The sequence below is a fragment of the Aspergillus costaricaensis genome (assembly GCF_003184835.1).
Source record: "Aspergillus costaricaensis CBS 115574 unplaced genomic scaffold BO79scaffold_15, whole genome shotgun sequence".
NCBI lineage: Eukaryota > Fungi > Ascomycota > Eurotiomycetes > Eurotiales > Aspergillaceae > Aspergillus > Aspergillus costaricensis.
In genome coordinates this window covers 692,949-706,220 of record NW_020291815.1, presented here as the reverse complement: position 1 = coordinate 706,220, position 13,272 = coordinate 692,949, and the positions used below count along the sequence as shown (strand labels likewise).

The 13,272-nt window shown below is 49.2% G+C and overlaps 8 protein-coding genes across 8 annotated transcripts; 5 read left to right on the top strand and 3 right to left on the bottom strand.

Annotated features, from left to right (window-relative positions):
* Positions 1-40: 40 nt before the first annotated feature.
* On the bottom strand, positions 41-967 carry BO79DRAFT_102565 (putative FHA domain protein SNIP1; the record flags this gene model as incomplete). The annotated part of the gene is made up of 1 exon (XM_025677877.1): positions 41-967. A coding segment is annotated over one exon (927 nt), but the record flags the coding sequence as incomplete, so codon positions are not given.
* Positions 968-1,217: 250 nt separating this feature from the next.
* On the top strand, positions 1,218-2,326 carry BO79DRAFT_173077 (Hsp40 co-chaperone Jid1). The gene has a single exon (XM_025679663.1). It carries the CDS (start codon positions 1,284-1,286, stop codon positions 2,208-2,210), a length of 927 nt encoding a protein of 308 aa, XP_025539826.1. The 5' UTR covers positions 1,218-1,283; the 3' UTR covers positions 2,211-2,326.
* Positions 2,327-3,168: 842 nt separating this feature from the next.
* On the top strand, positions 3,169-4,811 carry BO79DRAFT_147430 (uncharacterized protein; the record flags this gene model as incomplete). The annotated part of the gene is made up of 3 exons (XM_025678508.1): positions 3,169-3,522; positions 3,586-3,837; positions 3,909-4,811. The coding sequence occupies 3 exons, from the start codon at positions 3,169-3,171 to the stop codon at positions 4,809-4,811; spliced, it is 1,509 nt and encodes a 502-aa protein (XP_025539825.1).
* Positions 4,812-5,949: 1,138 nt separating this feature from the next.
* Positions 5,950-6,432, top strand: BO79DRAFT_147704 (uncharacterized protein; the record flags this gene model as incomplete). Its single annotated transcript, XM_025678519.1, has 1 exon — positions 5,950-6,432. A coding segment is annotated over one exon (483 nt), but the record flags the coding sequence as incomplete, so codon positions are not given.
* A 218-nt stretch (positions 6,433-6,650) lies between these two features.
* On the top strand, positions 6,651-8,066 carry BO79DRAFT_265531 (uncharacterized protein; the record flags this gene model as incomplete). Its single annotated transcript, XM_025686883.1, has 3 exons — positions 6,651-6,861; positions 6,932-7,588; positions 7,628-8,066. Exons 1-3 carry the CDS (start codon positions 6,671-6,673, stop codon positions 8,064-8,066), a joined length of 1,287 nt encoding a protein of 428 aa, XP_025539823.1. The 5' UTR covers positions 6,651-6,670.
* Positions 8,067-8,568: 502 nt separating this feature from the next.
* Positions 8,569-10,122, top strand: BO79DRAFT_228447 (uncharacterized protein; the record flags this gene model as incomplete). Its single annotated transcript, XM_025683962.1, has 6 exons — positions 8,569-8,744; positions 8,817-9,050; positions 9,124-9,208; positions 9,350-9,485; positions 9,612-9,697; positions 9,802-10,122. 6 exons carry the CDS (start codon positions 8,569-8,571, stop codon positions 10,120-10,122), a joined length of 1,038 nt encoding a protein of 345 aa, XP_025539822.1.
* A 48-nt stretch (positions 10,123-10,170) lies between these two features.
* Positions 10,171-11,588, bottom strand: BO79DRAFT_287505 (acyl-CoA dehydrogenase family protein; the record flags this gene model as incomplete). Its single annotated transcript, XM_025688594.1, has 2 exons — positions 11,253-11,588; positions 10,171-11,189 (listed from the first exon to the last, which is right to left on the bottom strand). The coding sequence occupies exons 1-2, from the start codon at positions 11,578-11,580 to the stop codon at positions 10,171-10,173; spliced, it is 1,347 nt and encodes a 448-aa protein (XP_025539821.1). The 5' UTR covers positions 11,581-11,588.
* A 173-nt stretch (positions 11,589-11,761) lies between these two features.
* On the bottom strand, positions 11,762-12,728 carry BO79DRAFT_265529 (A4/G1 family peptidase; the record flags this gene model as incomplete). Its single annotated transcript, XM_025686882.1, has 1 exon — positions 11,762-12,728. One exon carries the CDS (start codon positions 12,726-12,728, stop codon positions 11,889-11,891), a length of 840 nt encoding a protein of 279 aa, XP_025539820.1. The 3' UTR covers positions 11,762-11,888.
* Between the last annotated feature and the right edge of the window lie 544 nt (positions 12,729-13,272).

Genomic DNA, 13,272 nt, shown 5'->3' with positions numbered 1-13,272 from the left:
AATGCGGAATAATGTCTATCGAATATCATGCCTATTCAGGCGGAGGTAGCATGAGGACGTATTCCCGGGTACTAAGGCCAAACTTGACCACGTCCTTGTCCCGCAGTTCCACGTACCGGCCAGCGGGAATCGCGTCTCCGTTCACTGTAGTACCATTGGCGCTTTCCAGATCTATCAGATAAGGCTTGACACGTCCGATCCGATCTCCGAATTCATTCCGCTTTTCGACATAGCGAAACTGCAGCGCGGCATGCTGTTTAGAGCAACTCGGATGCTCTAGAGGAAAATCCACTACCAATTGCTCTTTCCCAATCAACCAACAACTGCGTATGCCCAATTCCACCATTTCAAGGAGGTCTTGCCCTTTGAACACGTAAAGTCGCCACGGTTCCTTTGCTGGGGGTTTGCGCGCTTCCGGGGGCTCGTGATATTTGAGAACGACAGAGTTACCATTGACATTCACAGTCTTGCTCTCAGCGGCCAATCGTCCAGTTTGACCAAAATTAGGCTTTTCCTTCTCGGGAGGAGGGCCTTCCGAGTCTCCAGTCCGAGCTACTTCAGACGAGGTATATGCATCCTGCTGCGGAGGTAGGGGCGCTTTTGATCGTACTGGGGCGCGCGAGTCCGGGTCCGGCGAGCGTCTTGTGGGCGAGCGGGATCGCGAGTAATCACGTCGTCTGCGAGAAGACTTCTCCTTTCTGTCGTAAGAATCTCGGTCACGGTGACGACGGTATGAGGATTCTCGGTCGGAAGTATGTCGGCGTCTTCTCCGGTCATCGTCCGAGACATCCTCCTTATCCCTGCGCTCACTGCGCCGACGGTCATAATCTCTTCTGTGGCTTCGTCGGTCGGCCGGACTGCGGGATGACCTCCGTCGCGAGCTGTCTCTCCGGGAGCTTCGATGAGATTCGCGATGTCCCGAATCGCTGCCACGGTCGTCGTCACGGCGTCGCTGTCGTCGATCGCGGTCAGGAGCTGGTGAGCCGGAGGGGGATCGGTGCCGTCTCCGGCCGTGATCGTCGCGTGAATCAGGCATTTTCTATACAGCGGAATTATATACAGCGTCGACGACGGGGATGGAGGTAGTTTTCATGCGGGAAGCTTTGGAGCTTGGAGACCCGCACGTGATGACCTCATGTGGAGATCCGAACTTCGGAATTAGCGGGATTATTTGTATCGACAACCAGACAATCCCGTTCAAACCCCGGTGCTTTCTACCTTGCCTTCGGTCTAAAACATTCCGGAGAGGTCTTACATATCTCTCCATGTGAAACCATGCGGCCATGCTCAAGAAACCCAACATCCTTTGCTGTGGTGGTGGACTGCAGTTACTGAACCACCCATGCCTGTCCTCGCCACCTCGGTCTCGCGCTTTCCCCTCACAGTCTCGCTATTCCACTAGGCGCTATGCCACCGCTTCTCACAACCCGGAGACGGATCTCTCATGGCCGTCTTCTCCCACTTTCACCCCATATGAGCTATTTAAACAAGATCGGACCGCACCCTATTCCAAGACCCGCTATTATGAAATGGTCAAAATCTACCATCCGGATCGCCCATGTAGCGGACATCCACTATGCAGAGACCTCACACCCGAAGTGAGACTTCAGAGATACCACATCCTAGTGGCTGCGCATGAAATCCTATCTGACCCTAGTAGACGGGCAGCCTACGATTTCAGTGGCGCGGGGTGGAACCTCCATCCGTATGAAACGCCGATCCCATCCTGGGCTAGAACGGGCTCCAGTAACTACGGTCCAATATACGCGAACGCGACCTGGGAAGACTGGGAAAGGTGGAATAATCGTCACCAGGGAAAACAGCAGACTCTGGTGGACCATCGGACCTTTGCAACATTCGTTATACTTCTGACATTAATGGGCGGAGCGCTCCAGGCATCTTGGATTAGCAAGCTCAGCAGCGGTTACGAAGACCGGCTTTGGGAGCTGAACCAAGAGTCATCCCGCCTTTTGAAAGGGCGCAGGGAGAATACTCAACATCAAATGCAGTCGGTAGATGCAAGGGTCCAACACTTCCTCATCCGAAGAGACCCGTCCGGGTGTGGTTTGAAGGAGGAAGAACAGCCGGTCTATAAGCAAGTGTTACATTCTCAAAAAAGCTCCGACGACTCACCTGCGGAGGTTGTTGGATCGGAGAGACAGGACGGTAGAGTCTTACAAGATTCAGTCCAGGCGGAAACTAGCAGTTGACATAGATTGCATGCGTAGCTAGTTCGCGGGCGTTGTAAATATGCTAATTACTTCAGTTTAATGGAGGCCTGGAGTTTCCACTTCTGAATTTATGCCCTGGAACATGCATGCATGGCAGCATCTTACCCAGTGAGAACTTATATGTTAGCCGACTGTAGATATAACAATGCAAACAACATACACAGTTCCATATTCCTGATCCGACATGCCTGCTGGCCGCCCGCTGTGCTTGACTCAAATCGTAGCTCGGCGTGTCTGTCCGGAAGTGATAGCTCAAAACCTTTAAGCCGTCGAAATCACAACCATGGCATACTCAAAGACGTATACACAATAATTCTCCCGGAGTACATAGTGATGGAAAGTTTCGAATACGTAATTCCTAAATCTATCACCCAGATACATACAGTAATGTTCATATCCAGCTAATAGCAATCATTGCTAACCCGTATTCTGTGCTACTGCGATGCAACCCTGATCCCGGTACATAACTAGTACACGGGGGATAATGGAATTGTATCATGACTAGCTGTACCATGAATCCCTAAGCTTCTTGGTCTCGATAATTACCACTTTACTTTCTTCGGCTAGGTACTAATGGTATGAGCCTGGTAGTTGGGAATTTGCCTGCGTCATGAACCTCGGAATTCCGCTGTAGCTGCAAGAGTTAGTGTTGTAGCTAGAAGTAAGAGACTCTGACTACGATCGGCTGAGATTGATGTATTTCTCGTTTGTGCTGCCCAAGTGGTGGAGCGCGGTGTGGAAGGGATAGGAGAGCCCGTCAGCTGCAGGCATATCCTGGTAATCGATATGAATCGATTACATGCACCTTCATATGTATTGAAGCTGAGGCAATACAAGGATCTCCACTACTACTGAACATCCAACCTCATCACATTGAAAAAGAAGTAATTGCCCACTTATACCTCTGAACATACACGTTTACGTATGTCCGAGCACAATGGAGCCGCCAGCCCCAGCACGCCTTCAACAAGTCCATATCCCCCTCAGTGGAGGAGGATACGAGCCTATTAGTTCCCTCGACTCTCGAAATGCGGCATACGACCTAGACGATGAGGCGATCCAGGAGAGCCTGTTGCAATTCTCCTCTGATAAATCATGGAACAACAGCTCAAGATCAGCCTTCATTCCTCGGCCTATTCTTGTCTCCTCAGAGCACCAGCGCCAATGGAAAGAGCTGAACAATGCTTTAGTCTCTGCTTTAACCGATATTGTTGAGAGGTGGTGGACGGATTCGGTGTCTAGATTTCCTGAACGTATGCCGCTGGATCCTGTGGAGGAGGACCTTCTTCGTGTATGCTATGCCCCCATATAGTGCTTTGAAAGAACCCACGTTACTAAATGATACATATCTTAGTGGATTGATAGTCAAGTTCCAAGCAAGATACCTCCGTACCGAAAGTGCCGCGGCTCATGGAGACCGGATTTCCTGGTTGAAGAAGACAGCGAAGGGGCACCTGGTTCTGTAGAAAACTTTCGAATCAGTGAAATCAATGCTCGATTTTCTTTCAATGGATTGATGTATGCAGCTTGCGGGCAACAGGCTTTGAAGGAGCAAAGTATTGCTGATGGAAGTAATGACTTGGTCAGTGCGACGGAGCCCGCAAAGGTAAGTTGTGTTTTTCATGATACTGGTCATTGAGCGGTACCATGAAGTAGTTAACAATACAACCTGAGTAGATGCTAGGCGGTATTCTGAGTTTGTTCGATCCCAACCTGCCATTGCATCTTCTCAAAGGTGATGAACATGGGATTGACATCCACATGGTTGTGGATTTGCTCAGGACACGCTTTGAAATCAACCCTCGCTTCGTCCTGCCAACTGATCTCAGGCTTGTGTCAGACCCAGAAGACAAGGATAGTTACAGACTCTGCTGCGTGGTTAGGGAATCCGAATCTCAAGAAACTGAGCGCTTTTTGTCACTGATCTATCACAACGGAGAGGCCCTGGAAGAGATCCATCAAGTCGGTCTTGAGCTGCACCAGCGAGAACTGCGCGCTCTGAGTCCGGAGATGCTCCGTCAAATCAGCCTCAGATGCTTCAATGACATGCGCACGATTCTGCTGGTGCATGACAAGCGGATGCTGGGAATCGTCAGGCAGGAACTCGACTCACTGGTAGAAAGAAACACCATTACACCCGCACAGGCCAAGACTCTCAACAAAGGCATTGCTGATACGCTACTTCCTGGCTCATTGGAGCTCGAACGCTTCATTGAGTACTGCAAGAGGAATCCGGGGCTGAAGAATGGGTATATCCTGAAGCCAGTCCGAAGTGGAAAAGGAGAAGGGATTGTATTTGGCGAAGACCTTGACGCTGCGGAATGGGCGTCAAGATTAGAGGACTTGCGCTCCTCTATGCTGGGACCTGGAACGTGCATTGTCCAGCGCAGAGTGAATCAAGTTCGGTACGATGTGGTATTAGAAGCGACGGGCGAAATGGCTCGATATCCCCTTGTTGGGACGTACCATTCGATCCAGGGTGAGTTTCTTGGTGTTGGAGTGTGGAGGTGTAGTCCGCAAAGGATCTGTGCTATCAGCCATGGAGGAGCGTGGACGTGCTCTGTCATTAACAGTGATTAATCTCTTAGTTAATAGAGATGTTTTTTGCCTGTATAAAACAGGAAGTCTCTTAGGTGGTATGTGTTCTTGCATGGTTTGTACATTTAATTGGTGATAAATAGGATCAGTGATCCAGACATGAAGCCAAATGTCCTATTTGGGCATAGGCAAAAAGCTTTAGGTTTAGGATGTAGAAAATCTGGACATCAGCTTTCAACAACTGAAAGGTTGAGGATTTGCTGAATTACATTAATGACATAATCCACATTGTCTTGATCACAAGAGAATCCAACTGGATGTAAGTTTCCAATCGCAGATGCAGCAGAGCAAGTACAACATACGAGTGTCCGGAGGCTTGCACCGAGAGTAGGACCGAACGTGGAGACATACGAACTGGTGCTTAGTTCCAGCTGAGCCTTTCTTTGCCTCAATTCGCATTGTCTTTCATGGGGGCTTCTATATGTAGCCCATGTAGCTCCTGTCCCTCGCCTTAACTGATCAGATAACTTAGATTAGCAAGCTGCGTTTCTTGTCGGTGCTACAACATACAGAGACATTCTGTTACATCAGAACAGTCTGAAGCCTTCTCCTGCTTGCCTTTCCCCTTTATTGTCTGTTTTCGTTTCTAACGGACCTCTATCAAGTCGTATATTGGGTCCGTGGCTGAGCCCAATCTCGTTGAAAATGCAGCAAGCAATAAGGAGCAGCAAGCCCACTAAACTATTGGGCTGTACAGCTAGTAAGTTGACCTTCAAGCGACGATAGGGGGAGGGCCTTCTGACACACCTGATAAAAATCAGAGATATCACGCGCTGTGCCACATCTGGTAGCCAACAATCTCTGTCATGTAAATCATCCCAGCCATATTATAGATGTATCAAACACCCTCCGGCAAACTAGCATTCTTAAAATTAGCCTGAAATTTAAGAATAATTCCAGTCACTACCTTCAACAGCTTATAATTAATCTTTATAAATATTATAGCCACGGACTGCTCATCACCCATAATATATTCTATAGCTGGTTCTAGGATATTTAACCTAACAGTATAATGTTCTAAACCCTATCACATCAGATCTGATCTGAGATAATAGAGGAGTTCTCTTAGTATACTAACTATAATTATGAAAAAGCTTTATCCTGGTACTTTGTCTTATAGGTCCTATGGGAAGACTATTATGGAGATGGTACTCTCTCTGTAATAAATATTAGTAGATTAAATTTTTTATTATTAATATTAACTTACACTGCCCTACTCCAGCCTAAATATCATATTACTGTCCCACCCGAATTTATGAAATATGATATAAAATGCCATGTTATAGACAGCTTGATAGCTACGGATACTGGAAGATTGCTTAATATAATTTATCTTCGCGAAGATATTATTACCCCGTTGACTGCAGAGACGGCGCTGGCGTTGCAGGAGTTAAAGAATTACTTACTGGGACAGAAAGTGCAGGCAGAAATACTGCAGCTCATATTAGATTATTTGCCCAGGGGTTCTGTAATTTTAATGGATAATTATAGATGGCTTCATGCTCGGAGTCATATCAGGGATCCGGAGCATCATTTACGGAGGGTTTGTTGGGATACGAGACCTTTTCCTACCTTATTAAATGATAGCAGCATAGTTCAGTAGCATATTCCTGTAGCAGTTGAGCAGTTTTCAGTTATGGACAAGGCTTGGTGACGAAGAAGTAGATTGTATATTCTGCTTGGCTTCGGTCGGTAGGCCCATGAAAGGAAGTTAGCTTTTTCCTAAATAGGAAGGAGGTCCAAACGTATCTTGGGAGGCTGCGGGACGGTTCTGAACTTCCATATTCTCTTCCCCTTTCACCATCCATCTTCTTATTGACGCACGTGCCATAATCAATACAATGAGCGCTGAAGAGTTCCTGGCCAATGTTGAAGGCAGCATCGTGCCAGAGACCTGTCATGAGGATGTCTTGCGGATCGCATTCATCTATCTGCACGAGGGACTGTGGACCGGGAATGGGGTGTTCGATGTTGTGGAGAAGCTACACTCGCATGGCTTGTCCTTTGGGGAGGACGAGTTACGCTATAATCAGTGAGTAAGCTTTTTAATACTATGACAATCCCTCCAGCGCACTGGATCCATACTAACTTGTATATAATAGTTCCCTGGATATATTCTACCTCGCACAGCTAGCAGCAGCAATCTACCGCTATTCCTCCCAACTGGAAGAAGACTTCCCCTCCTTCTCTAATTTTTCTGCTTTCTACACAGCCCACCATGACCTCCTGCACTTTTCTGCCTGGCGCTCCTACTACTCTACCCCATTCCTCACCCAGCGCACCACAGCGCGCTTCTACCGCCTGCCCGACCTCCAGGACCTTCCCGACTCCTCCTCCCCACTATGTCAGCCGCGTCAAAGTCCGGCATCATCTATACACATTTTGCAACTATCTCGCTGGGCCTACACTGTCGCGTGTACACACCGTAGGCAGCCCTTTCTACCATTTGCCACGCTTACTTCATTGGCACTCAACACGCTGGAGGCAACTATGACACGCCAGCACACGGCCAACCCCAGCGCACCATCCTATTCGGAATCACATGCGCGCCTCTGGCTTGACTATTTTACTCCTGATACTTCACCATCTCGCGTGGCTGAGGTAAACCCCCGGCAAAGAGAGGGACCCGACGGGTTTGGGATATTGGTCGCGCAGGGAATGTATGATATACATGGGCTGGAGACAGAGTATCTTGCACAAATATCGGAGGGAGAGGGTCCCGATGGAAATAGCCAGTCAGAGCAGGTGATGTGGTGTGGGTGGCCGGATGGAGGAATTGGAGTGCAGGCGTAGTGGAGGGGGTGGGATGGAGAGGTTGGGAGTGAGGAGGAGGAGGTAGAGTTTCTCGCCGCTGTTGCAGTGGAGGGAACACTTGGATTAAGGCTCCAAGGAATTGATATAAATGAATTGGACTTGTCAATCCGGTCGCATATACTACTAGCGGTCATGCATGCTGCGGTGAAAGATAGGCAGGAGAGGGAGCGGTTCTTGGGCGAGCTGGGAAGGCGAATGGTGCAGGAGGGATTAATTGACAGGGAGAGGGCAGGGGGGTGGGTCAGAGAAGCCTTGGAGATCATGGAACCGTATGTACGCGAATGGCATGGTATATGGCCTGGTGTAGAGGAGAGGGGGGAGATGTTGCGGCGCATTCTGGTGGAGAATGGGCAGCTGTTTGCACGCTGGAGGGTGTCACCTGCGTCGAAGCAGTATACTTTTGAGCTGGGACCCAGGGAGTAATGGATTCAGACTGCTTACTTGTTGAGAACATGAGGTTATACGGGGTACCTATAGTAAGCAGCTCAGTTCATAATGCTTTGGTAGTAACCAATTCAAATGCAGAGGATACGAATGCCTATGTTGCAACGTAATACAACCCCCTACCTGGAACTCGTAAACCCGATCTTGCGTCCTACTCACTTGCAGCCTATGCAGCCAGCCCTGGGAAGTGAATCTCTATTTCGTGGTGTTGGCCATCGGAGGAAAATAGACAGGATTACGCCAATCACTGGATATGAAACGCCACGATTGGACGTATACTCCACATTGCAGTTTTCGAGTACTCATTCAATTACCAGCTGGCTTGTTGCGACTAGCAGACCACGTAGTAAGTATCATTGAGTTCTGAACGGCGTCAGTCTGAGCCTATAGGTGACTGCGACGTGAGGGTATAACAAATCCCCTGTTCTTCGAAACCCTAACATTAGGAACTTCTTTGTGATTATTTCCTTTCTCCATCGTGATGAGTACCAAACCATTTTCCTTGGGTGAAGTTCTCGCAGTTGCGAAAATCCATCCGCTTTACAACCCTAATGTATTATACCCACCCGGGCCTGAGGAAATCCAGGCTATTGTGCAGGCCCAATCTACTACTAGTAACACCCTTGAATCATGGCCCCTAACTGCCAAAAAAGACCTGTGAATTTCATGAGCTACTAAAACGTCTCCTCCTTTGCGAGCTAAGTAATATACTCATAACCATCTTACCAGTTACAAAGTTATCCCGCGATTAACCAAGGACACGAGCCCCGAAAATGAATACCGGCGTAGCTCCTATGTCAGTGTCACCGGCGGCGGTTCCGGAGATATACTATTGATGTTCTTCACAGATGTGAAAGAAAATCGTCAACATCGCACAGCTTTCGGGGAGTTTCTGCGTACCTGTGGAGTTGTTGAGCTGCATGATTGGATACTGATGACGCATACCTTGGGGTATTTGTATAGGTAGGTTACTTTTCCAAGCCTGAGGACAAGTGAACTAGAAGAATGAAATTGATATTTTATTAATACTACACAGATTACTCGACCTCCTAACTGAGATCCTGGAAAATGCAGGAGGAACCATACTGAGCGCGGGTAACTTGATGAAATCCAGCGAAGTTGTGCGCGCACTGGCGTGATACAATGTTAATATGTTGACTAGTGATTCCAGTTAAGTGATCCAGATTATTCATTATATCTTGACTCTCTCAGCAGATGAGTGAAATGGGATTAAAATAACTAAAGTGATACACACCTCCGAGCCATTTACTGACAGTCAGAAAATAGATATTTATGCCATACTGGGTCCGGCAGTGAAGATATACTCCATCTTAGGAAGCGCAGAGGCCGGGCCATACGCGATCCATAATCCTGATCTTACTGGAGAAGCATTATCACGTTAATATGATGGGTCTATGGACTTTGTGTTCGATACCCGCAGCATCCTTATTGAGATTTTCCCTTGTTCCGTCAAGGACAGTAATACGCCCTTCTCTGACTTGATGCCTTTGTCGGAGGGTGAAGAGGGTGTCATTGTGCAAACGTCGTTGCAGCGTCGACGGAACCCGCTGGTGCGCTATATCACTGGAGATCTTGGATCTGTCTATCCAGTGCCCGATCTTGCAATGCAAGGTCCACTGTCCCGGAGTCTGAGCTGGAATACTACCATATACTCTGACTCCGGGGTCGTGACCAGCGGTTTAGCTTTAAGTAGTATAGTAAGTATTTTGAGTTTATGAATATTAAGAAGTTCATGCAGAAGGAGGCGTTTGGGATTCTGCAGTGGCAGATTATTGTAGGGACGCTTGATTCTTCGCCCCAGACAACAATGGAGATTAGGATGCTTCGTGCCGCGGCGAGTACGAGTAACGATATGATCTCTCTTGAGCAGTTTGTCTATGAAGTGGAGACGTTCTTCTTTGTTTTACCGGATAATAGGCATTTGTTTAAATTGACTTTTGTTGAAGATATAGGTGGGTTCGAGAAGAGCGGTACGGGGAATAAAGTTATGAAGTTTGTGGATAGAAGATACTAGTAGTATATTGAACACATCATATTTCCATGATGACATCCGAGAACCACCCTAATAACTCCTCGGCAACTGCAACACCTTCTCACTAACATAATTCAAAATCATCTCCCTACTCACCGGCGCAATCCTAGGCACCAGACACTCCCTCAAATACCTCTCCACATCATACTCCATCGCATACCCCATACCCCCATGGCTCAGCACTGCCCTCTCACACGCCGTGAACGCCGCCTCAGCAGCCAAATACTTCGCACTATTACACGCCACTCCCACCGAATGCAACGGAATCGTCTCATCCTTCTTCGACGCATCATACAGTCTCGCAGCATGATACGTCGCCAACTTGGCCGCCTCCAACCTCATATACGCATCCGCCAACGGATGCGCAATGCCCTGATTCTGCCCAATCGGCCGTCCAAACACCACCCTCTCCTTCGCATAATCCGCTGCTCGCTCCAGCGCCGCATACCCCAACCCCAATGCCTCACCGGCAAGCAAACACCGCTCCGCGTTCATACCATGCAGAATAATCCGGAATCCATCGTTTTCCTGCCCGATGAGCGTGTTCGCGGGTACTTCGTACCCATCAAAAAATACCTCGTTAGCATCGACAGCCCGTCCGCCCATCTTCTTGATCTTGCGCATATCTAAACCGGGCTTTGTGCGGTCAAGGTCGATGCAGAACATCGATAGACCCTGCGTGGACTTGGTTACTTCTTCCAGCGGCGTCGTGCGCGCTAATAAGATCATTTTGCTAGCGACTTGCGCGCAGGTAATCCAGATCTTTTGCCCTGAGACGGAGTAGATGCTACTACCATCTTCGGAAGATTTCTTGGTGGCGAGAGTCTTCAGCTTGAGCGTTTCGAGGCCCGTGTTGGGCTCCGTGACGCCGAAGCATGTGCGCCATGTACCGTCGATGATCTTGGGGATGGTTTCTTCTAGTTGCTCGCGCGTGCCGAACCGGGCGAGTGGCTGTGTTGCGTACACGTTGGCGTGGATTGCTTGTGCGCCGGCCATGCCGGCACCGGATTGCGTGATGGTTTGCATCATCATTGTTGCTTCGGAGATTCCTGGATGTGATGTTAGCCATATAACACTGTGAAGAGTGGCAAAGGTTGGGGGGAATGGCCTACCTAGACCTGCGCCTCCTAGTTCCTCAGGCAGCGCGATCCCTAACCATCCGTCTCGGGCTAGGGCGGCGTGGAACTCTTTCGGGTCGCGCTCGTTCTGGTCGCATTCTTGCCAGTATGTGTTAGGGAATTTGGAGCAGATGGCAGATACCGCGTCGCGGACTGTTAGTTGTTCTTCGGTGAAGCCTGTTAGTTCCATTAATGGGCGTGCGGCGCTGGTGCTGAAGCCGCAGCGGCGGGAGGGCCGGGCGGGTAGTAGGGAGGAGCCCGGCCAGAGGGCGCCAATTCGGCTGTGTTGAAGGGCGCGACTTAGTTGGTATATACGGGACATGATTAATTGTGTGTATGGATAGATTCTCGCATCGAACATGAGTTGGTTTGGGGAAGTGGAAAGTAGATATATATAAGGAAAGCCGAAAAGGCATGCGATCATAGAATGCGGCAAATACCCGAGGGCCATATAGCCTTCTTGGTTCCTCCCAATAGCCGAGCCCGCATGCTGGATGTATCAACCTTAAGCTAAGTAGTACTACCGAAATACATCAAGGCATCTTCAAAATTAACCACAGAAATTATGTCACCGGCCAAAATGGAGAAAAATGATCGAAGAATGAGAAAATGTAATCATATACCGTCACATCAGCTCGTATATGACACGGTGAAGGCCGAGTCACTTTGCACTTCCACGTCCGTCAACACCTGGTCGCCCTGCTTCAGCTCGACAATAGTCGCATCATTTACACCCCATGTTGACCCTCCCCCTTGTGCTTGCACGCCCCAAAAGCTGATCTCGCCGAAACCAGCCAGGTCGACCATTGAGTCGCCAGACTGGAAATCCTCCACGATCCAGTCGGCATTCTGGCCGGCAAGTGTGGCTGTCGCAGCTGGGGCTTTGATCGTCTGCGTAGCCTTCTTCCCTGTTGATATGTTCTCAATTGTGGCTACGCCTTGACTTGGCGAGATGGCTTCCACCTTGGCGACAATGGTGTCACCTGTACTCACATCCAGGTCGAAGTCGTATGCATAGTCTGGATACCACTCATACCAGGCATCGTTGTACGTCTGCCCGTTTTCCACATAGAAGTCGACTCCTGTTTGGAGAATGGCGTTGCTGTATGTGTCGCCATCTATCCCGACCCAGGCCGATCCAGCCTGCGTTCCACTCCCCCCTTGCGCCGTGGGTTCTGGTACGCGAAATGTTGCCGACACGGCAGAATACGTGCCTTGCGGAGGTGGTTGCTCGCGCACTGCGCCCGCCCAATTACTGCTGTATGTAACATGGGTGGTATTTTCGTCGGATACGAGGAGTCTGGACTCCTCTTTGGTGGATGTGTCAAGTGGAAGTGGTGCAAGAGGATGTGACTGGCGCTGCAATGACCGCGTACGGAGTCTGTCCTCCAAACCGGTGCGGGGAGCTGGAACCGCTAGGACACTGCTTGCGAGTGATGCAGTTGTCAAAAGGTAGTTTGTGAACTTCATGATAAATGAGAGCAGAATGAATTGTGAAGAGTGATGTACGACGCTAGTGGCAGAGGGTATCGATAATATAGAAGGCAGGAGGGGGCGGGTTGTGTCCTGCAAGGTCATAGATGCACGACTTTATTATATCCCTCTGGAAGATCTGCAAGTCGCATGCGGATAGCTTTTACTTTCCTGCTTGTCACTAGATTAGGCAAGTTTCTCGACTAACGCCCCCGATCTCCGCGTGCCCACGGGGACACATAATCCACCGATGGAGTGTGGAGGTGCACGTACGTCACGGACCGAATCATCAAGAGTCTCCAGTGCGTATACAATTGGCCGTCGGACCCAAGATCGAACAAGTTATTTTTATCAAGGTTTTGCCCTGGCACCGATCTGCCTGGGACCGTCCAGATTTCCCAGACTCCAGCCGGAAAGAGTGGGTGCAGTGCGCACGTTTTCCCTGATAGGCGCAAGACACCGAACAGGGCTTTCAGATGCAATAGGTAAGGCAGATGAACGACGGAATAGGACAGGATCGACGACTGCTGAAGCTGCGGTT

Bases quoted from the DNA above. Each gene is read 5' to 3' on its own strand.
- BO79DRAFT_173077 (XM_025679663.1), top strand. From the start codon at position 1,284: ATGCTCAAGAAACCCAACATCCTTTGCTGTGGTGGTGGACTGCAGTTA.